Source organism: Dipodomys spectabilis, unplaced genomic scaffold (assembly GCF_019054845.1).
Source record: "Dipodomys spectabilis isolate Male_0828 unplaced genomic scaffold, ASM1905484v1 ptg000140l, whole genome shotgun sequence".
Lineage (NCBI taxonomy): Eukaryota > Metazoa > Chordata > Mammalia > Rodentia > Heteromyidae > Dipodomys > Dipodomys spectabilis.
In genome coordinates this window covers 19,067,557-19,092,950 of record NW_024870817.1, presented here as the reverse complement: position 1 = coordinate 19,092,950, position 25,394 = coordinate 19,067,557, and the positions used below count along the sequence as shown (strand labels likewise).

The window sequence follows — 25,394 nt, the reverse complement described above, 5'->3', positions numbered from 1 at the left end:
ATAAGAAATGTACTCATTATCTTGCCCCTCTGTATGTAATATATATAATTGTAACCCCTCTGTATGATATTTTCACAATAAAAATAAATAAAGCTACCAGGACAAAAAACCCCCAAAAACAAATATTATTGAATATACACTATGCAATAGAACTTTCAGCTTTTAAAATTTATTAGAGACCAAGACATACACTCATTGTATATTACACTCATTGCTCTTCATCTTAAATAATTGCTTATTATGTCTGGCTTGAGTCTGGTGACGATCCAAATCATGAGTGCTTTTTGTGTCCCTCTTTTCTAATATATCACAGTATCAGAGATTGGATTCTGTGAGATGTAAACAAAACCCACAACTGCTACAATAATAGGCTATCCATATTTTCTTGTATTCCTTCTGGCACCTGCCATATTTGCTTAGGTGTCCTCTAGTGCTTCTCTGTCTTTCAGCCACTTACGCTCATATGGGAAAACCATCATGGAGTTGAATTTATTTTAGAAAATGGTTATACTAGTTACCCAAATAATAGAGTAATTTTCCAATCTTTGAAGTTTCCAGCATATTCTATTGTAGCATTTTAACTAATAATGAAGAGTCATTCTGCTAACTGGATCTGGTGATCATAAAAAAAAAATAAGTAAATGTGTTGCCTTAACTTGTTAATCAATTAGCAAATGGAACAGTCTCACAGACCTAGCTAGATCCCCTTGATAGACTTACAGTGTCTGTGAAAATTAGAAAAAAGCACCCTTCCTGGACAGACAAATTCCAAAGTGAATTCTCTGTGGGCAGAGCAAGTAGAACATTTCCTCCACAAGGGTTTGCCTTTCTTGAGCTGAGTGGGAGCTATGTTGGCACTCTCCATCCCAGCTTCCCTCCCCCTTCCTCAATGATCTTGTGCTGCTTTGTGGCCACACCCAGCACCTACATAACCATCATGAACTCGGGACAGGAAGGAAGGGAACAACAGCATTCCATAGTGCTTCTATTCTTTCTTTTTGAATCAAACTCTTGCAGATTTTCTTACTTAAGTCATTTGGTTGAATTCATCTTCATAGCAAAGATACTCAGGAAGGAGGATCAGAGAATTAGATATTAGGATACACAAAGTGAAGCAAGGTTGGTGTCAGTTCAATACAGGGCTTTCTTTTTCAGCATAAAATTTTACACAGCATATTACAGATTCTTTCATTGAAAAGGAAAAGTCATTCCCTGGACAATAACTGAAGAGTTATTGCAAAAGATGTGCTCATTTTAAAGACTTGATTGCAATTTTACTGTTAAATGACTACTTTTGTGACATATATACACACAAACATGTGTGTTTGTATGCCTATCTTCAGACACACACACACACACACATATAATGAAACCATTCAGATGTGTTATTTTGTTATATTTTGTGAAAGTAACCATAATATTTTTAGCTTTTATAATATCATAAATTGCTACCTTATAATGCCAAAAATAGAAAAAAAAGATTTCACATGTTTGCCAGAACAAGAAAGGAGTGAATTATAAAACTAAAGTCTTCCCTCTCTTCTTATTCAAGGTGATGTGTTCCATATCACCATTCCCAATAAATTCACCTTTGAGGAGGCTGCAGAAGCGTGTGAAGACCAGGATGCTCGGCTCGCAACGGTTGGGGAACTCCAGGCTGCTTGGAGAAACGGCTATGACCAGTGTGATTATGGGTGGCTTCTGGATGCCAGCGTGCGTCACCCTGTGACTGTGGCCAGGGCCCAGTGTGGAGGTGGTCTACTTGGGGTGAGAACCCTGTATCGTTTTGAGAACCAGACAGGCTTTCCTCCCCCTGATAGCAGATTTGATGCCTACTGCTTTAAACGTAAGTGTTTGATATCATTTTAAAAATTACAGATTATAAAAGTACTTCAAAGGCATGCGTGGATGGCCAAGTAGACATTGGAATGGATTCCGTATCTTGTAGTGTTGTGCACAGAAGGTGAACAGTTCCTTGATTTTCAAAAGTGAGCAAATCGAATGGTAATAAGGTTAGTTCAGACAACAAGGCACTGAATTTCTAGTGGGGATGAGGCAATTTCAGATTAAGCTCTTAACTGCCCTGTTGCACCCAAGATGACTGAATATTTATATTATTACAGTTTTTAGAAGCAAATTGATAGTTGGTATGATTATACTGAGGCCAACAGTGGCTGCATTTAATCCTTGAAATCTCTTTATTTGGTCTTTGTTTTATATTGTTCTTTTTTTCTTTGAGCAAGCAGAAAATTTAAATTTTAATCATTCAGGTAAGTACTTGGAGCTGATATGCTCCAATCCTACCTAGATGCCCAATACTTACCTAAAAATAATCAAGCTATTTTATGTAATGATTAATTCTATATTGAACTAATGGAAGTATATTCTCTCTACAACAGGTAACATAAATAGGCTTTCTTTAATTTGAGTTTATTGTTTAAAATTAGTCTTAAATACCATTTTTCATCATTTGTGGTAAATCATTTTTGTACAATTTTTTTATAAAAGTCTGTGTAAACCATGAAAAAAACTTAAAAATTTAGTTCTTTTTTTTTTTTTTTTGCCATTCCTGGGGCTTAAATTCAGGGCCTGTGCTCTGTCCCTGAGCCTCTCTTTCTCAAGGTTAGTGCTCTACTACTTGAGCCACAACACCACTTCTGGCTTATTCTGGTTATGTGCTACTCAGGAATACATCCCAGGACTTCATGCAGGAGCTCAACCACTAAACCACATTTATAGCCCCAAGTTCTATTTTTTTAATTTATTTAAATATATAGAATTTGGAAAGAATAGATGATGGTGGTGGTGGTGATGATGATGATGATGATGATGATGATTTTGTCCATCTGGGGCTTGAACTTGGGGCCTTGATGATGTCTCTGAGGTATTTTACTCAAGGCTAGGAATCTACCACTTGAGACATAGCTCCACTTCTGACTTTTTGTGATAACTGGAGAAAAAGTCTCAGACTTTTCCTTCCTGGGATGGCTTCGAATTGTCATCCTCAAATCTCAAATCTCAGACTCCTGAGTAGTTAGGATTATAAGTGTGAGCCACTGGCATAGATCCTTATTTTGAGTTTTATCTACCTAAGATGGAGTCGACATTTTTGTTTATGTTTTTCATCCTAAGACAGCCAGTATTATCTTTAAAATGCATTTACCATTGAAGAGGTTAAAAATATTTATACACTTAGTTTTCCTTAATGCACAATGCCAATAGCTTCTTTAAATTTCAAATTCATTTTCCAAGGATTTTTTATGCATTTTAATTTTTTATGAGTGCATACTAATTGTATAAAGAGTTCTTGTTGTGATATCATACATGTATACAATGTGCTATGATCAAATTTATCCTATTATTATTTCTTGTCCTTGTCCTTCTATTTTTAAAGTTTTAATAGATTTCATTCTATTTTCATATATACACATGAAGTACTTTAATCATTTAATATATTTTTGAAGATTTTGGAAATTCTCAAAATGCTTTGGCTAATGTCATCACAATGGTGACTGAATTCTGCACAATAAAGTTTATAAGACTTGTGGCCTCAACCACGGTTCAAAAGTACTTTGGTGATGTAAGCTACCTGGTTAGGGTAGAAATGGATTCTTGACTTTATCAAATACAGAAAGTACTTTAAAGCCATTTGGTGATTGAATATTCCGAAGCTTACCTGATTATTATTATGATCATTTTCTTATAACAATTCACTGCATAGTACTTTTAAAATAAGTGATATTAACTTTGGTTAGAATCCATTCTTATCAAATGGAGAGTTGAAAAATAGGTAAGTAAATGTCTGTGGAATCTGTTTAACTTAATGAAAGTTGTGCATTTAAAATTTTTCTTTGACCTCAGAATTAGGCAAATTCTGAGAAAGTACAGGACTTTCCGTAGCTTATATCAAATGTCTCCAAGTGTAAGTGAACCAAAAAATTCAAGACTCATAGCCTCACATTGATTTATTGTTATTAGTGATCTCCAAGAAAGAAATGATTCCTAGAAAACACATTCTAATATTTGATGACCATCACTCACACATGTGTTTTAATAATTATGTCAGAGATTGAATATTAGAGTATGAGCCCATTTTTTTTCAAGTTAGTGACTAGAATCTAAAGAACCATTTCTGTAAAACACAATTGTTCAATTGTCCCTTAGCATTTTCATATTGAAATAATTTCCTTGTGTGAAAATTTAAATTTCTAAATTTCTAATGAGCTAAAAAAGATCTTACTTTCATCTTTCCAGCTTTTCATATCCCTCTGTTAGATTAGGCTTTGGACAAAAATTATGGTGGTTTAGAGCAGGCTAAATTAGTTCTCACAATTTTGTATGCTATCCTATATATTTACATTTAAAATTGGTCTGACCTTCTAATCTATGGTAACATGTTTATTTTTATTTTTTTGTTTTCCCCTAAATCATAGTATCTATTAGAGGTCAAACTAATCCTTCCATAATTTGCATTTCAAAAATATGTCCTGTCTATTGAACGTGAATCAGTACTCAATCACTCATAAAACTTAAAAAAAATTCAAATTCTAATCTCACTGTTACAATTTAGACATGTCCTTCAACCGTGAACTTATTGAATATCACTTCATTTGTGATTTCTTCCCATTCTCACACTTACTCGTGTATCAAATTTAGTATCAAAGAACCATTTTACAATCCATCCTTCTCTCCATAATGTAGAGAGTATGTAATGTACTGCTAATAGGGTTTTATATTGTATTACAAAAATCTGCCTCCTGTCTCATAACTGAAGCATGGAGAAGATAGCTCATAGGACATAAAATGCTGTTAAGTAAAGTGATGTAAAACATCTGTGTGCTGGACAGCTGCAAAGGTTGGAAGGGAGATTTTTGTGGGAAAAGAAGCATACTAATTTTTGTTGGCTTCAGCAATAATCAAGTTGAAGGAACACTGGTAGTTTTCCAAGACCAAAACATCTCCATATGAATGTGTCTTCTGAAAGGACACTTAGAATAATAGAATTGTGTTTTCATCTTTTTAATAGTAACACAGTGGTATTTATTCTTAAGATATCTCTTCGTGGATATTGGTGCTTTAAAAATATTTCCTTTTTGGGAATGGCTGAAGCAAATGGCATAGATGATCAGATATACTGAATTATGATCGAAATCAGCTGTTAGGTTGACAAAAAAGCCACCCAACCCCAAAAGGAAGTCTGAGGTTTTTCCATTCCAAGTCATTGAATTAATTAACTTAATTGTAAGCAGACTCTTAAACAGAGCTCTAAAATGATTGAGAGCCTCTTTTTTTTCTTTACTGAAAACAAAATCACATAAATCTGCCTTTGTAAGGCAGATGCTCTGAGACATGTTCCTATCACTGTACTATGTAATAAGGCTCAAGGAAAGCAACAGCAAGCTGAACAGTAATAATTGACAATGACATATGTTTAGTTTTAAAATCTGAGTTGATTTTAAAAACACTATAAAAATATTTTCATAGTGTTTTAGAGACTTGCTTGTAGAAAGCTTGTGTTAGAACATGTGGATACTAGCTTTGTATGCTCTTTGTTTGGTTCTACTGCATATCACCTTCTTTAAAGTTAATTTTATCAGCCAAGGAAATATGCAGAAAGAAAAGGTAAAACTAGCTATTGGTTGTTTTTAATAGTAAAGTGGTTAACTTTTCTCTAATGTGTAGTTTTATGAGTTTATATTATGTTTCCATGGGAACTTTCCCTGTACATATTTTATGCTATTTCCCTAAAGAATGCAGTTATAAGAGAAACATGAAATTTGGCAGTTAAATGAGGTAATGGTTATGGAATCTCAGAGGTTAGAGAATAGAATTAAGAGAAAAATAGTTCTTGGATCTTTAAGTTGTTCATGTCAATCAAAGTAGATCAATGCTTCTTTCAAAAAATGAAGGCAGAAAGTTTTCTTTCTTTTATAGTAAAGAGGAAAAAGTTATTTAACACATGCTTAAAGACTCCAATTCCTTTTCTGGTTAAATTTTGTTAAGATAAAAAAGGATAAATAATGAAAAGCTTTAAGGTAGTTTTAAATGTAACATAAATAACCATCAAGTTTTTGTTATAAAATTGATGAGTTTAGACTATAAAAATGGCCTGGGAACTGGTGACAGCTCTTAACAGCACATGCTAGTGGTCCAGCATCCAGGAAAAAAATAAAAACAATCAGAAATCGTTATTGCCTTATTCCAATTTTCAATGAAATCACATCATTTTATCATTAAGGTTTTTTTTTTTGACAAAGCAGGTGAAGCCAACTTGTATCCAATTTTATGTTCTTGGGGATATAGCATCTACAAGTACTAAAGTTGTATCATCAAGATCTGGCATTTTCTGTTACTACAACTAGTTTTAAGCTGCAACTTAAGCTGAAACTATGGGTTTCCTCCAAACAGTTCCTTTGGCATTCAGTGACAACTTATTTTTTATTTTTATTTTTTTACTAAAGAATTTTATATGAAAAACCCAATCTTTATCACTTAGTGGTTACAGCACTGTCACTTTTAAATACAGTTTGAGTTTTTATAAACAGACTAGGCATTATCTATAAATCTAGAGTCATTATAATACAGTATTTTATAATAATAGCCTAAATCCACTCTTTCTGATGATGCTCTACGTTTCTCAAGTGGTTTGTAATTATAGATATAAAATATGTCATGTGGGTACTCAGCTTCTGTACATTTGCATTTCATACTAATGTAAGACTAGAACTAATACCCTGTACAGATATGAACATTGTGGGGAAAACACAGAAACATTGTTGAACCACAGCAACTGCTAGCCAGACTCTGCCAGATGTATTTTATAACTTCAATTAGAGACTAGTCAACACAGTTGAAAGGAAGAATCAAGTGAAGAATAATATAAAAATGTTTAATGTCTTGTTTGGATGGAAGTCTCCACCTGATGGACAATGTAGTGGTTTATATGTAACTCATTTCCATTTGATGTGACTTTTTTTTGTTTTGCATTCTGAAATACTCTCTTTCTCTTGGGACACTGGAGTTTGAGAAGGAAGAGCTATGTGGAGAAAACTAGCAGCAGGGTACAGTACCAAGAATAATAGTATCAATTTTTATCAGGCTTCTTGTTGCTGCTGTACTTTTTGATAAAGTGTCTAGTATATCCCATTTCCATACTAATAATTTTGGATTTCTTACGTTAAAGTGACATACTATTCATTTTTTTCCTTAATGGAGAGCATTCATTCATATCTATGGCTAAAAGCAATCATGACTCCTACCAGATAAAACAATTTACCAGTTTGTGACTAGCAAACCATCAATTAACTGTTTAGGGTTCATTCAAGTATTCATTTTAGATTCTTTTCTACCACAAAACAATTTTGGTTCACCTGATAATACACAGGACATGCAGCAACACTAAACAAACACGGGGCATACAGCGTTTTATCAATGACTTGTCTAATCGACTCTTTGAAATTATTTTTCTAGCAAAACAGAATATATCAGAGGCTACAACCACCGAAATGAACATCCTCATAGAAACAGCAGCGGCCAGTTTATCCAAAGAACCACAAATGGTACTCGACAGAACCACACCAATCATCCCTTTCACTACCAAATTACCTATCATTACTGCAACGTTCCCTCCTGCAGGAAATATAGTTAATTTCGAACAAAAATCCACAGTTCAATCACAGGCTGTCACAGACAGATTAATCACTAAGTCACCCACGCCTGCCTGGGATATGAAGAAGCCTTGGGATATGGACAACTCCTTAGCATCTGTTTCAAGACCACCTGAAAAGCCAGACACATCTGACATTGAGGGAGAAGTACTCAGAAGTACCACTAACATCTTCCACCATGCTACTGATGCATGGGATGCTGTCACAGAAGATACACAAACACAAGATTCTGTTACTCAGGCTGAACAAATAGAAGTGGGGCCTTTAGTCACATCTATAGAGAATTCAAAGTACATTCCTTCCAAGGAATTGTCCATAACGGAAACACCAGTAGTAACTGAAAAGAAAACCATAAGCATGAGTCCTGAATTGGTGACCACAAGTGACTATGGATTCACCTTGGGAGAAGATGATAGTGAAGACCGAACACTTACAAGTAGATCTGGTCAGAGCACTTGGGTCTTTAGTCAAATACCAGAAGTCATTACTGTATCAAAGTCCTCAGAAGATGCCACTCCCTCTCAGCTGGAAGATCTGGAGTCCATGTTGGCATCCACAGTTGTTTCACCCGTAACTGTGCCTGACAAATATGGATCATCCACAGACAGTGGAGAAGAAAAACAAACAAATGGTAAGGCCACTAAAGAGTTTTTTGACAAGTTTTTATCTACTACACCTTTTGAACCACAACATCTTACAGAAGTAGACTTGCTTCCATATTCTGGTGATTCAATGTTAGTAGAAGGAACACCCACAGCTATTCATCCCTCACCACAAGCAGAAATAACACAAGGAAAAGAAATAACCACAACACCAAGACCAGAGGGGAGAACAGACACTTACACAGATGATGGAATGCAAGAAAAGGTGACCAAAGATTCACTGACACATAAACCAGAAGAAGAGGATTTCTCTGGAATGAAGGTCTCTACACCTGCTTTTGAGCAAGTTGATTTTACAGAGCCTTCCCCAACAATGACAACAGTGAAATTAAGAGCCATGCCAACAGAAGCAAGAGATGTGGAGGAAGTCACCACAGCTCATAGATTAGAAGCAGATGACTTTCAAGATACTATAAAGTATGATGAAGATATCACAACAGCCCATTTGACCCGCAGTACTTTTGTGGAGGTGGTCACTGTCTCAAAGTGGTCATGGGAAGAAACCAATGCAACGTCAAAGCCCTTAGATGCCACAGAAGATGCAGGTGTCCCCCCCATCTTCCTCACAACTATCGGGGTGAATGGAAAGGATGAAGAAGCCCCAAGTTTCATAGAAGAAGGAAGAGATCAAGTTGCTTTTATTCCAGATAGTACTCCATCGACATTGGAAAAGTTGACTGAGAAAGACTTCACTTTGGGAAAATTCACAGTTCAAGATCAGCCAACTCCATCTGTTGGCACTGCAGAGATGTCAACTCTGAGACAGTCTACAACTGAAGGAAGAATTCTCCCTGCCACAAGCACAGAAGGTCAGGTTGTTCACGTGACACTGGAAGAAAGTGGTTTGGGTGAAGGAGAAGACATAGATGTCTCCAAACCACTATTTACTCTGCCTCCAATTACACACACCTCAGAGGCAGAAGATTTGGCATTTGTTAATGATAGTAGCACTCAGGAGCCTACTCCTCATGTGGCTACTTCCCATACCATTCCTTTTTCTGTAATTCCCAAGACAGAATGGGGAGTACCTTCTGTTACATCAGAAGGTGAAGTTCTAGGTGAACCTTCCCAAGACATACAAGTCATTGATCAGATTCACCTAGAAGCAACTATGTCTTCTGAAACATTGAGAACAACCACAGAAATCACACAAGCAACCACTCAGGATGAATTCATTTGGAAAGAGCAAACCACCAGGAAACCAGTGCCTCCTCTCAGTTCTACTGCAAGCAGGCCAAGAGAGGCAACACCATTCGATGAGGAAGAGGGTAACGGATCAGCATATACAGTCTTCGAAGATAGTTTGGTGACAGATTCTGACAGAGTCTCTGCTTTAGAACCAACTTCGGTTGGAAAAATTGAAGATGGTCTGGCATACTCACCTGGTGCAATCACTGAGCACAAAGCAGAGACAGATGAGATGGTAACACTAACATCGAGCATCAAGCCAAAAGTAGTTGTAAGTCCAGAAGCTGAAGGGAGTAGTTCAACAGAGTTTGTGTCACCTTTGAGTCCTTTCAGCACTCACGTCACCGAGCTGGTCAGGGAAACCACCACCGAGGAAGAAGAGAAAACATCCCTGGATGACATTGAGGCAGGCTCAGGATTATTTGAAAAGCCCCAAACCACAGAACTTTCAAAATTTTCAACTCCTAAAACCACAGTTACAAGTGATATCATAGCCACTTTCGGTTCAGTAGACAGACTTCACCCAACTTCAGCATTGGAACTGCCTTCAGCACCCACTGAGAAGCCACCTCTCATTGACTGGGAACCCATTGAGAAAAGTACCCTTGACACAGTACTTATTACAGACACAACATCCCAGGTCCCTCCCCCCACCCTCACTGATACTACAACTAAGGCAATAGAAACTGGCATTGATAAAGAGTATTATTCGACTTCAAAGACTTCTGCTACCCAACCAACAAGAATACCCACTTTGGAAAGCGAAGAAGCATTTTCCACTCCACAGCCCTCAGAAGGGACAAAATTCCACCATGACATAAATGTTTATATTATTGAGGTCAGAGAAAACAAGACAGGTAAGTCTTTGCTTTCAAGGCAATCAACATTTTATGTTGAACGTTACTTTTGGAAAAAAAAATTCAACGTACCAAATCATGTCATTAAAAGATAACTGGAGTGTCAAAAATGTATTAGTTTCATAGATTTGTACAAGAGCTTGAAGAATATAGAATTTGGAAAAATGTAGGTATGATTTTTGTGTTAAAAGCCATCAGGAGCCCTGCTTTGTCATCTAATATCACCAAATCATCACTGTTACATCACCTCAGAGCATTCAGAATGAAGTGTTTTAATTTCAGTGTCTTTCCATACATTACTACTCAAATGTAGCACTAGACTGTGTTAACATTCCATTGGTCTGTAACTATTAACCTTTAGTTCTTACCATGTGAACAGCTAAAATGATTTCCCAATATCCCTAGGTCTGACAGAAAGACATCTAAAGGTTTGCTTTGTTTTGTTTTTCTTTCAATGTTTTGCTGGTTTATTATATAAACTTGGGAGATGGGTAATAGGTTTCTAGTTTGAATGCTATTCTAAATCAAGTTCAGCATATTTTAAGCTTATTGTGTTTGTTTCCTGTTATTTTAATGTACCTTTAACCTTTTAGGATAAATACTATCAAGCTTACTTTTAAGGATTGCTGTAATTTATTGTATTGGATAGAATTTCAGAAGGTAGATATGTCAGCAATACCTTTATTTGTTTTGTGATTTAGCTGCTTCATCTCTAGAAATGCTTATGGTTCCTACTATTCCTTTCAAATATCGTAAGTCTTTGTCAGAGTTCTTGAAAATTCTTCCTTTATATTGTAATACTTTCAATTGCCATTATCCAACATGACTAATTCTTGTCTAATTTTCAATTTGGTAGGCTGAGTTGAGAATGTAAATCACATACAGTTCAATGGATTTGTTCTGGTTTGTTTGTCTCTTGTAACTTAAGATCACTGATTTCAGTAGGATGCCCTATTCTAATTTTAATATAAAAATCAGAAATACTTACTTTTCCTTGTCATGGCGCTGAAAAGACAGTCTGCAAGATTACTTTTAGCAAGATTACTCTTACACTTGGAATATGTACACTCTATAGGGAAGGAGTCATTGTCTGAAGATTGATATCATCCTTAATTAGAACAATCAGGATTGCATGTGTTAAAAACAACCAGGCAGCTTCATTGTCAAGCCAGATGGCATCCAGTGTTGTTGATGGATACTTCATGGCTTTTATAAGCTCCTGCTATCCTGAATTTTCCTAGTGTAAAAGTTTGTGTGTGGCAGTTAATAGCATATGAGAGAACATATCTGTGAGAATCAAAGCAAATCTTTATTTCCTGGTGTACTTTAAGGTGACTAGGATTGAAGCATGATTTCTTAGTGAGCTGTTTCATGGAAATGGTAGCATTCTACTCTTCTATATGTCTTTCCATTTTCCAAAACTGTGGAAGGAAAATGGAGGATATGACAAGATATAGGAGTGGGTGTTGCTGTTATCAGAATTTTTTTAAATGACAGAAAAAAGTAACAGTGGGAGAGAAAGCACATTAATATGTAAGGAAGTAAATTACTAGCACAACTTAATTTGATAATTTTGAAAATACTTTAAATATATAGTGTCTTTTTCTCAATATATATCAGTCAGTTATGTGTGTATATACACATTAGTATACATATATACTAAGAAGAAATCCAATAATATAAAATAGTAAAATATTCTGATTGTAACAACTTTTATAAATGGGAAACTGGGTTAAGGTTAGGATTATTAAAATACAATAGAAAAAATAAAACTTGATATTCCTAGAAGAGATAGAAGTCATCAGGAAAGGAAAAACACCTCAACAAAACTAAGTTATAATTGGTTGCACAAGGGAAGATCTGAGCAACCTAATATTGAATCAATTGATAAAAAAGTAGATGTTTGTATGCAAGTTGTGAATGTAATGGCACTAAAATTGGGAAAGTTGGTGTTTTCATTTTTTCACATTTAACAGATGGGTCCGTGCTTTGCTTGCTCCCAAGCTAGTTTTATTATGTGTTGATAATACTTACACAGAAAATTATATGGAATACTTATTCACTCCATCAGGCAGAATTCCAGTGGGGAAGGAATGCAAATATGGAGATGTCTAATTATCATCTTGGGATTTCTTGTTCTCTCTAAATACTTTTCTCCTTAAGATTAGCAATCTTATAGATTGTCTTCAGAAGACAATGAGGTTTACTCCAGCCAGCTGCTCACTTACACTGCTCCTATTTGTTTTCCCAGAGAAATTTAATTTTCTAACATCTTAAACTTTAGGAAGAAAAAAATTTTAAAGCAGATGTTCAGTAATGAGTTGTAAGGCAGGTGTATATTATGAGTAAGGAAAAATGTATGTGTTCTTGGAAAAACTGATCTTTTTATGTTGTCAGAGTAGACAATCTTTGGTGCATGAGTGACCTTGTGTGAATCTATTCACTACATTACAATTGGTCTTTACTATGTACATTGCGTATTCAAATAAGCAAACAAGCCACTCCATGCTATGCTTAACCAAGGCATTCATAATTTTTGCTATGCTCAGCAAGTCATATAACTCCCTATTTCTTTTTTCTCTTCAAAATACTATTAAGCAAAACATGCTACCCATGACATGCTTATGTTATATTTGCTCAAACGAATCTTAATAGCAGTTTAAAGTTCTGTTGCTAGAGGGCAACTGTAGTTAGCAGTTAAAAAACCTGAAGGAATTTTTCAGCTCATAAAAATTTTATGAGCTGAAAAATGCTACAGGGTGTGATTAACAATGGTTTAGGGGATCCTGAAAACTTGACTCCTGTCTATTTCAAGAGTAATTTGCACACCTGCATTTCAAAAGATGATTGAAAGGGTTTCTTTGTGAAAATGTGTAAAGGCTACAGGGTTTGAAGGCATAGGAAGAGTTTCTCCAGTTCTAGATTTTTTTTTTTAAGAGCACTACAACTTAATCATCTCAAATGGTCTGAATTAATAAATAGAACTGTTTATGTTTTCAAAATTGGATGTGTTAGCATCTTCAAGTCAAAGAAGTATTTGAAAATACATAGTTATCAAATACCAACATCATGCAAATGCTCATAGTAATAATCTTTATATAGCTTCTTATTTTTCACATTTACAAGTTCATATGAGCTGCCAGGTCAGGCCTGTTAGATGACTTGTTAGATTCTTTTAGATTTTTTAAATATAAAATTTGGAATCTATCCATCTAAGTATAAGACAAGTATAAAGGCAATATTGAACTAAACGATATGTAGATTAACCTAATGAAAAAATTCGACTTAATGCTGTTACAGGCTAATTAGATTTCAAGAAGGATGATGTTTGATCCCTTAAATTAGAATTTTTTGCTTTGTTTCCTTATGGAGAATTATTTTATCTAATTGTTCACATAATTCAGAAATAACTTCCATCTCATTAGTTTTTTCTACTTTTTTATACTTTGAGAAAAAAATATATCTGGCCAAAGATTTATTTTCTTAGTATCATAGTGTTAGGGAGAAGGTAAAGAGTAAGAGACCTTGTTTCTGAAAGAGACAAATATCTGAGAAATACCAGTGGGTTTAGGTTTTTCTTTGTTTTTTTATTTTTATTTTTTTGGTGCCTGATTACTGTCCCCAGGCTATTTTGCTCAAGGCTAGAGCTCTATTACTTGAACCTTAGCTCTCTACTTTTGTCATTTCCCTGGTTAATTTGAAATAAGAGTCTCAAGGACTTTAGATCTGGGGCTGGCTTTGGATCTTGATCCTCAGATCTTAGCTTCCAGAGTAGTTTTGATTACAGGTGTGACCCACTAGTGCCTGGCTGCATATACCAGTTTTTATAATCACAGTCTAATCACAGTCATTGTTGGATTCACTAATGTTCATAATCTAATTTTTAAAATAACATTTTATAGAATTTCAGATAATTTTTAAAATTTTTATCCTAAAGGTGAACAGAGGGATTATAGCTACCTAAGTCCAGTAATGAGTTCATTTCTTTTTTTCATAATTTTTATTGTACAGACACTGTAGAGAGGAGTTACAGTTACACGAGTAAGATAATGAGTACATTTCTTATTGAGCATTGTTACCCCCTACTTTGTTCTTCCCCTAGTATAATTAAATAGGAAAGTTACTTTGAGATTAAAAAATATTGGATCAGATTCTATTATTTGAACAACATCGTACTAAAAACCTCTGTATCCTGCAAGGGAAGCTGTGTTTGATAATACAGGGGGAGTTGCTTGTAAACCCCACTTTCTGGGAACATCACTCTTAATCTCCTGTAGTAGTTTCTAGAATAATGAATAATAATGCAGTTTTAGACCCACAACTGAAAAAGAGATTGTATCATCTAGGTAATTTTAAAAACACTTGAATATATTGAGTTTTAAAATTGGGTTGTTATCAATACCTTTCACTGTAATGTTACCCATTTATTTTTAGATAGCGTTCTATAGGGTATTGAACAAATCCAATTAAGGAAATGCAGTTTCAATCTTATTGATATCCATGTGCTACTAGTGAGTGTATAGGTGCATTTCCAAGTGTCACATGTATGTATAGAACTAAAGTATCATCAAGTTCACATTTCTAGCTCTGTATTCTCACACTACTTTTTTTCTATGTTCTCACTGAACCTCAGAGATAAATTGTGAGACAATTAAGGAGTACAGATGACAAAAGCGCTCTGGATCTGATTTTATTGGTCATATAATCAGTAGCTTGTTCCTCTTTGGAACAATTTTTCAGTAAAGCCATTCTCCATGAAAATAGGAACACCCTAGCCTTTAATTTCTGAAAGATCATACAATCTGGAATGTTTTGTTAGCCCAATGACCTTGTAATCAAACAATTTGAAGTGTTTTCTTTGGAAGTTGAGGTTTAGCAACAAAAGAGGTGTTTCGTGGATTCTTATTTTCTTCCTAAATCACACGAGTGCATTCTAAAATTGACACTTGCAATTACAACTTCACCATTACCAAAACCACCACGGAGTTAGGGATATTATCCAAAGACAAATACCATTTAATAACTATTTACATCTATCTTGAGAGAGATGAACATATCATCTCTAATCAGAGTATAGTCAATCAAGAATTAGCTTCAGGTAAAGCTATAACATGCCCAGTGATTTGGTTTAAGGAGGGAGAAAAAGAAATATAAACCATAGGCTCTGCTCTGAAGCTTTGAAATACATATAATAGAGCTAGTCTTAACCTAATCAAATATAATTGTCATACAGAAACATATAATTACACATTAGGTAATGTGATAAGGCAGAATGAATTACAGACTGTGTCAGCAAAGTAAGGAATCAATGAAAGGAGGAAGTGAAAGAATATTTTGCAAGAAGGAAGAGACTTAAACCCATCCTTGTTGGAAGGGTAACTTAAAAACAAACCTATTACTTCCCAACCTAGGCCCAGTGGGCCTAAAGAACTCCAAGGATAGATAACTATTTTTCTAAATTAGGCTGTGATAGCAGAGAAGACATGCTTACCTCAGAAGCTCAATTCTGAGAATTTACCCAGAACTCTACTTGCAGAAAACAGAGGTATGCAGTCAAGTTCCTTAGGAAGAAATATTCTCACTTTTTTATAATACTGCAACAATTCTTACATTCTTAAAATGATAGCATCTTTTTCAGACGTGTGTTTGACTTTGCAAAAGATATTGCCAAACAATATTGCAGCTTAGAATTATAGACTTCCAAAGTTATGAGTGCTTACATACCCAAAGGTTTATAACCTCTTAATGGAAGTGGAGTCATGAAGAGGACAGAGCAGGACCTCTAAATTGGGAAATCTGGAATCTGGCTTTCTTTTTGCTTGTCTGCATTGTGAACCTAAAAGTTTCTTAAATTTGTCAGGATTTTAAAATTTAGAAGATGAATACAATGGTTTTTTTTTTTTTTTTTTTTGGTCCGGTTGTGGGGCCTGAACTCTGGGCCTGGGTGCTGTCCCTCAGCTCTTCAGCTCAAGGCTAGTGCTCTACCACTTGAGCCACAGCGCCACTTCCGGCTTTTTCTGTTTATGTGGTGCTGAGGAATCAAACCCAGGTCCTCAGGCCTGCAAGGCAAGCGCTCTACCACTGAGCCACCTTCCCAGCCCCAATGGTTATTCTTATACAGAATATCCTGTTAACTTTGAGCTGTACTCTTTCTTCAAATCATAGAAGAAACAAAACAAGATTTATGAATGTATATTCATATTATATGTGTGTGTGTGTGTGTGTGTGTGTGTGTGTGTGTGTGTGTGTGTGTGCAAGAGTAGACCTACATATATTTTTTGTTGTTGTTTGCTTGTTTTGCCACTCCTGGGGCTTGAACTCAGGATCTGGGTGCTGTTCCTGAGCCTCTTTGTACTCTAGGCTAGTGCTTTAGTACTTGAGCCACAGTGCCACTTCCAGCTTTTTTGAGTAGTTTATTGGTGGTAAGAGTCGCAAGGGGATTTTTCTGCCTGGGCTGGCTTTGAACCGTAATCCTCAGATCTCAGCAACTCTAGTAGCTAGGATTACAGGTATGAGCCACTAGCACTTGGCTTGTGTGTGTATATTCACATATATTGAAGTCATTGTCAGCATTATTATCAGTATTATTTGGTCAATTGTGGGGCTTGAACTCTGGGCCTAGGCACTGTCCTGAGCGCTTCAGCTCAAAGCAAGTGTTCTACCATTTGAGCCACAGCACCACTTCCAGCTTTCAGGTGGTTTATTGGCGATAAGAGTGTGAGGGACTTTTCTGCCTGGCCTGGCTTTGAACTATGATCCTCAGATATCAGCCTCCTGAGTAGCTAGGATTACAGGCGTGAGCCACCAGTGCCCGGCAGCATTATTATTTTTTGTTTGTTTACTGTTGAATACATTACTAAATCTCCATGGTTACAACATTAAGATTATGGAATGATATTGAAACCTTACAACATTCTGTGAAGAAAGGCTGTGCTTGGGTGCTTTCCATATGTCAATTGCTGTGCTAAGCATGTGACACATTTAATGTATTCTATGTGACTCAAGTACCAAACATAGCACTTGGCATATGGGAACTACTTAGTAATAATCTTTCAACGATAAGAATTATTTTTGACAAATTTCTAGATATAAGAAATTTGTATCATGTTTAAGTAGGTAAAAATCATAAAATTCAATTTATAGAGGCCAAATATAACTACCTTGGTGGTTGCATGATAAATGAACATATTGAAATTGTTGCATGAACATATTAAAATGATTCCTCCATGGTTCATGTTAATTTAGCATGATGCATTTTGAATGCCTAGCTGAAGAATGCACAACTCTCACTCCAAGTTTAAGTATTGTATTGAGTCTATTGTAAGACCTGAGAACGGAACCTATTAGCTTTCTGCTCTTTTTCACATGTGAAGATTGGACTTATGATTTGACAACTACCAACTGAAGTCTTTTGATTCTTTTCACAAAAAAATCTCTTCCCCCAAATTCTTTATAAATGTCTCCAGTTATGAGGCCCTAGCCTCGTCAAGCATATTCATAGAATGCATGGACATTCCCCGCTGTGTTTTTGTTGTTGTCAAGGAAACCTCCATGTCTCTACACAGGATTACATTCTTCTTTCTTTGAACTGCTCCTCGATGTTTCATTGGTGAAATGAATAGAAAGACATGTGCACAAATCTAGATAATATTCAGAGCATTTTGAAGGAAAAGGCAAACTAAGGGGAGAGGTCAGCAGGGGTGAAAGGACAAATAGGTTAAGAGAAAAGGGAGAAAATGGTTTTGGAGTTTTTGAGTTTTCATTTTAATTAAGTAAAGCTGTAATTTTTATGTTTTTAAAAAGACATTGCCTAATTTTGTCAGTTTAGCAAATTTATGGCATTGTTTCTCAATGAGACCAGTTATAAAAAATAGCTGTTATGAAATTATTTCACTTGCAGAAAAGTTCCAAGATTTCTTGGTGGGGTATGATAATGATGTCCTTTGGTGAAAACTGGGGTATTTTCTTCATTTGCATAAAGTATTTTTAATTTTCACAATGTCATTGATTTTAGAGGAAATATAATCTTTTGTACTCGGGCATTACATTTTATTGCACTTTTGAATATTTTTATCTTTAAGTTGTTGTACAAAGGAGTTAGCATTCACCAAAGCAGTTTATGAATACTGTGTACCTTGATCACTATCATTCTTTTCAACATTCTTGCCCACTGCTCCCAACCCACCTCTTCTTCCCTTTCATATCTTAATTTTAGGTTATCTATCCAATATTTTTGCCTTTCAATAAAGCAGTTTATGTGTACAGTGTATCTTGATCTAGGAGGGATTTCCAGTTCTTTTTAAAGTATGAATCAAGAGTGAAGCATGTCTATTGGCAGGAAGAGTGTGTAATTATTTTTAGTGAAAGATTTAATCCTTTGAAGAAAAACAATATGGTGAACCTTCTAATTACTTGTAAATGATCAGAGGACTATATACAGTATTTCCCTATAAATTATTTAAAGTTAAACAGGAGATTAAACCAGGAAAATTACTTGATCAAGAGACTATATTACCCATGTTGTGGGAGTAGGCATGAAAAGATGAGCACAGAAATTCAATTTGCAGATAGTCAAGGTAAGATTTTAATAATAAAAGTGGTACTTCTACTATAAGGTAGTGTATTCCTAGACATATAAATGATCACATGTATTTTTCTCCTTTTCATCTTAGAAAAATTAAAACCTTGAAAGCATCTTGCTAAAGTAAGTTAACAATTCCCTGAGATATGAGGAATACAATAGTTTAAAGTGACTCTGAAGTCATTCAAAGCATGCCAAAGTACTTAGTGCTTATGATTACACATGAGTGTAAAAAATCTGGGTATAATACAAGACTTCATATTTTCATACATAGAGGTTCTGAAACACAATTTAATGTTTCTCTAATGCCAAAGATGAGATAATATAAGGGACTAAAAGGAACTAACTGTATACTTGTTTGTAAGAAATATTTGTGCTACTTTAAAAGATTTTTAAAGGCCGGGAGCCGATAGCTCACACCTGCAATCCTAGCTACTCAGGAGGCTGAGATCCGAGGATCACGGTTCAAAGCCAGCACCGGCAGGAAAGACTGTGAGACTCCTATCTTAATAAACCACCAGAAAATTGGAAGTGTACTGTAGTTCAAGTGGTTGAGTGCTCGTCTTGAGCTGAAAAGCTGAGGGACAACACCCAGACCCAAAGTTCAAGCCCTACTACTGACAATAAAATAAAATAAAATAACAATAAATAAATAAAAGATTTTAATTATTCTTCATTCTTCTAACCAAAGTCTCCCTTCCCCCTCTTTCTCTCTCTGTGTACCAAATGCTTGGACAATGCACAATGTTATAGTACTAAAGTGAAAGCTGTAATAAAAGGAGAGACTTATAGTTGGGTTTTATTTGCTCTATTTTTAATCTTTTCCAAGGAAACTTTTTTTTGTCGGTTGTGGGGCTTGAACTCTGGACCTTGGTGCTGTCCCTGCACTCTTCAGCTCAAGGAGAGCGCTCTACCACTTGAGCCACAGTGCCACTTCCGCCTTTCTAGTAGTTTATTGGAGATAAGAGTCTCATGGACTTTCCTGCCCGGGCTGCCTTTGAACCGTGATCCTCAGATCTCAACCTCCTGAGTAGCTAGGATTACAGACATGAGCCACCAGTGCCCGGTTCAAAGGAAACTTTTATAAACCGAAATTATTTTTTTTCATACAGCTGCTTCTTTCACTTTTTTTTTTTTTTTTTTTATCAACAGTCGCCTGAAAGTCCTCTAATTACTTAAATATGCTCTCTAGCAAATCCTTCCACTCTTGGAAGTTATAAAACCCCCTAAGCCTTTTCTATAAGCAAGAAGATAGTGTATACTTAGGCTAAGATGACTGTATCTAAACACATTGTTTAGATACAGCATTATTGGAAGCTTGTCTGAAGTTAAAGAAAATATGTTTTTCATTTATTATCTCAGTAACACTCCACCTTTTAACATGTGAGACTATTTAAAACTCTCATTGTTTATATACATATATATGCATTCTTATATGCATTCTTAGTTGAGAAATATGAGCTCCTTGATCTCTACATGAAGGCTGTCAGTATAAGATAGCATACTTGCCTGGTAGTCCACATGGATAAAGGCTGGCAGAGCTAGCAGGAAAATATGGGTCATATAATTCAGAATTGATCTCCCTCTTTTGTCTCTGGGAAGGTCATATATTGGTATAAATATCACATGATGTTCAACCTTAAAGTAAATAAGGATATAGAAACATTTAAAAAAAATTGGGGTATGAGTTTGTATTTTGATTATGAAGTCATTATTTTTTTACAGCAACATATACTGAGTTGGTACTACTCTATGGTGCTAATTTTTATTTTTATTTATATATTTACGTGCATGTGTGCGTGCGTGTGCGCGCGCGCGCGTGTGTGTGTGTGTGTGTGTGTGTCTGTCTGTCTGTCTGTCTGAGGCAGGGTCTTGCTTTGTTGCTCAGGCTTGGCCTGGGAAATCCTCTTGCTCCTGCCTGCAAGCTGGGTTTAGGGTGCCCGCCTGTACTATCACACTTCGTTAGTAGCCCCCAAATTAGAAAATTGTGAGCATTCAAGATTTTGAGTCTGTCTAAAATTCATGTAAGTTGGTTTTCTTTGTTTACTAAGACGTTAGATAGTTCTCAAGAATGTGAAAGGTGAATGAAAGGGAAACTTTTGTTTCTGTCTGGTTATTGAATCTGTGTGTCTGATAATTCAGACTTCAGAAAGAATTGCATACTTTCTCTCTTTAAATTCTGCAAATATTTCCCAAGCACTGGAGTATGACTATCTCTTATATTTTTGAAATAAGGTCTTTTTTTGTCACACACTAAAACAAATTCCTTTAAACAAAACATATGATCTATCCATCTATCTATCTATCTATCTATCTATCTATCTATCTATCTATCTATCTATCTATCTATCTATCTATGTTAGTGGAGTGGTATAATTTACATTTAATTAAAATTAAAAGCTCTTTAATTCAAACTGTAAAGTTCCCCCAGGAGAATGTGAATTTTAACTAGTGTCCTATGCATCAGAGCAACTGTGTTTTGTGTCTAGTAAGAGTATGAGTGGGAGACTTGTGCTATGTCTACAAAACTCAGCCATGAAGTACTTAAAAATAGTTGTGAATAGTTTGAGGTCAGCTAGCAATAAAGCTTTGTGTGAAATGCCATTAAAAAACCCCTATTAACTATAGTAGTAGTATATTCAAGTCAAGCTGTTAAAATATATTTATATAAACAGAAAAGATTATACATGTGCTCTATAGAGTTCTGTGGTTTGACTCTTGAAACCAAATAAAAGTTATATTATCCTTAGAGTGAAATTTTAAAATAGAGCACTCTTTTATAAGGACTTGTTCATCTAAGAGCTTGGAATGTCAATAGGTCTGTTCACTTGCTCTGTTACTCTGAAATAGAGCAGATTGCCATTTTGGAATGAGACATAATTTTCACAATAGCGCAGGTGTCATTCTGACCATATATTACAAAGAAGCTTTTCTGGTTTACAATAATTACAGCTATTATAATTCTTTAATAATATGTGTGGTTGGTGGGGGTGGTTACAGGAAAGGAAGATGGAAAGATAATTTCAGAGGATGAATGAACAAAAAGGACCAACCAGGATTTGGTGATCTGTAAGAGATTATTGATGGGAATTTGAGAAAGAATTTACTGACCTAAATATACAATTAATAGATTTTATACCCTGCCTCCTCTTGCCATGAAATGTTAAGTGTAAAGGAAAAAAAAAAAAAACTAGATATGCTAGCAGAATAAGATAGAGATGCAAAGGTAGAGAGTCTGTTGGCAAAAAAAAAAAAAAATAGTGACTTAAAAATCCCAAGTAATTACCACATATCTCACCTTCAACTAATATTGAGAAACCCTATGAGAACATTTGAAACTTGAGACAATATAAACAATGAGTTTTACTGGACTAATTGTGAGAATTTTCCTTTTAGAAGAAAGGAGCAAAAAATGTTTTTACTCTCATTTTGCATTTTTGTTTTGTTAAGTCTCTTACAATACAACATTTTTCTAGAGATATGCTGTATAACATGAGGATGATAGTTGGCATATTTGCACTAGGGTTTATTTTTGTTAAATAGAATTTAGCTACTCTTTTTACAGAAATCTAATCACATCCACATACAATCATAGATATTTGTGTGGCTTCCTGTGATAACCACCTTACTATCCTATTATAAGCCTCAAATAGACAATAAAATTTGTCAAAACTAGTATTTGTCAAATGTGCATATTGTTATTTATAGATTTTATTCTCAATCACTCTTTATTACTAACAGTGCTAACTGTTCTTTGAGTCATTATGGCAAAATGAAAAACAGAATGGAATTGATTGCTATATTCTTGTTTTCTACTATTCAGAAAGGAAGTCAGATTCAACACTTGGGAGTGAGGTGAATAACTAATTCTAACCTAAAAGTTAATTATGGATGATTTGCAATACATACACTCAACACGTTTCTTCTTGAAAGAGTGAGAAAATAATGTACTCAGTCTATTTCTCTAACTTAATACCAAAATATTTATTTTGTGGACAGAGAATATTAGAAAACACACTTGAGGTACTATAATGTTGAGAAAGCATTGCCATCTGTAGATCTGATATATGATAAGATTCTTAGTAAATTTTGTGCAAACATTTATTCCTGGGGTGATAATACTGAGAACAAGGCAATATGGTGGTAGTGAGTTTAGTTTTCTAGACAAAATCCAGTAGAGGTAGAATTGAGTTTGTAAAATGTATACAAAGTTTATGTATCTACTATGGTTACATTGCAGTGATATTTATTTTGATTAGGAAATTAAAAATAGTGCATCTAACAGTTGAGTTTTTGTTGCAAAACTTCTTAATGAACTCCAGTTTTACATGTTAAGTGACACAACATAAAAGAGTTGCATGTAAAATGAGAATATGTGCAGTTCTAGTTAAGTACATTTGTGAAACTCCACTTACATACCACGAAGTAGTACAAAATAGTTATGACTGATTTTATATTATTATAACTGGTTTTATTCAACTATATTCAAATAGTATTGATAATGATCATACTATTTGACACAATGGTTGCTCATTGGTATTTCGAGAGAATAATCCATGAAAATGGAATTTAAATTTATTCTTGCAAATATTTAAGCATTTTCTTTATAGTACAAGGCTTACTCAAACTGTATTGTGATGTCATTATCTGAAGATTTTGTTTGTGTCCTCTTCAAAACATATATATGGCAGACACCACAGGATCAGAGTAACAAGTTCCGTAGACTATTGACAAATTTATTCTTTTCAATTATAATTTTGTTAAAAAAACATATAATTATTTTCTTGAACTTGGCAATTAGAAACCACTGCTATATCTGTGGCAGAAATACCTTATATTCATTCCATTATGTTTTTATGATATAGCATTTAGGCAATGATCTCACTGCTCTGTTTGACAGACTTCATTCATTTAAATACAGTAACTATGTGCCTGAATTTAATTGAAAAGCTGAGGGTATGGGGTAGACTGTTGTGGAAATGTAACAAATCATATGTAAAGAATGAAATTTTAAGGGCTGGGAAGGTGACTCAGTGGTAGAGCACTTGCCTTGCATGCCTGAGGCCTTGGGTTCAATTCCTCAGCACCAATAAGCAAAAAGCAAAAAGCCGGAAGTGGCATTGTGGTTCAAGTGGTAGAGTGCTAGCCTTGAAGCTGAAGAGCTGAGGGACAGCGCCCAGGCCCAGAGTTCAGGCCCCACGACCGGACCCCCCCCCCAAAAAAAAAGAATGAAATTTTAAGATGGAAGGAATTATTGTTAGGTGTAGAATGTCAGATTTACATGAGTAGTGTTTTAGTGAGATAAATTAGTGAAAATGTGATGGGATACATATAAGAGTTCTTTGTTTTTCTGAGTTGTACTTTATTTTTTATTAGAATTAAAGATAAAATGAAATTATGCGTATGTGCTAGGATGGCACTGGAAATTTAACTTACGGTCTTGTGCTCCAGCCTTTTAGTTTTTAGCCTGTTTTTAGATAGACTCTTGTGTTTTTTTGTTTTTTTGGGGGGGGGGGGTCTGGTTGTGGGGCCTGAACTCTGGGCCTGGGCGCTGTCCCTCAGCTCTTCAGCTCAAGGCTAGCGCTCTACCACTTGAGCCACAGCGCCACTTCTGGCTTTTTTTCTTTTTGCTTATGTGGTGCTGGGGAATCGAACCCAGGGCCTCATGCATGCAAGGCAAGTGCTCTACCACTGAGCCACCTTCCCAGCCCAGCCTCTTGTGTTTTTTTTCCTGGACTACTTTTGGATTGTGATCTTGTCTCTACCTCTACAGTAGCTATAATTATGCATATGCACCTCTATGCCTAGACCTGTGTATTTCTTCTGGTTACATGAAAGTCTGTGGTCTTTGGTTTTTTAAGTTAGAAAATTAATAAACTTCCACAGGATCTGTATTGGTAGTTCGTATAACATGTATATTTATATTGATGCCTAATAGACTACAATACAAGATTGTGTTCCCGCGGCATTCTCAGGTGGATTATCATTTCGTATTTAACAGCAGACATGGATGGGAGAGCTTCTTTGAGTGGGAGCCATTCAAGGGAAACAATTGGTTTCTTCCTGATTGATTCTGGGGGGTAGGGGGTGGGGAGTTGGTGCTATCCTTATTTGTTCTTCCTGTATATGCCTCAAGTTCAGCCTCAGCATTTAGCAGGACATAGGCTAAACTGAAAATGCCTTTTGCAGTTGTGTTCCTCTGGAAGTTTTGCCTTTATAGAGGCTCAGGGCACCCACAGTCACCTTTTTTCACTGAGCTTTCACTGGCTTTAGAACAGCTTTAGTAGGAGGATCCTCTCCTAGAACAGTTAAAAGCCTCTCTGATGAGGGAAAACGCCTCAGAATTCTTTGCTTCCTAGAACCAGAGCAATGGGCTTACTGGTACATGGCTGGTGGGGGGAAAGACAATGAGTCTAGTTGGTGTCATGTGACAATTTGG

General features: G+C 35.4%; 1 protein-coding gene across 2 annotated transcripts in view; it reads left to right on the top strand.

Moving 5' to 3' along the window:
- Positions 1–25,394, top strand: part of Vcan (versican) — a 99,413-nt gene that overhangs the window by 31,157 nt on the left and 42,862 nt on the right. The window contains exons 6-7 of one of the 2 annotated variants that reach the window (XM_042690931.1): positions 1,553–1,846; positions 7,471–10,374. In XM_042690931.1, coding sequence (XP_042546865.1) covers positions 1,553–1,846; positions 7,471–10,374 — 3,198 coding nt within the window. The remainder of the gene's footprint in view (positions 1–1,552; positions 1,847–7,470; positions 10,375–25,394) is intronic. The other variant, XM_042690932.1, reaches the window with a different exon arrangement.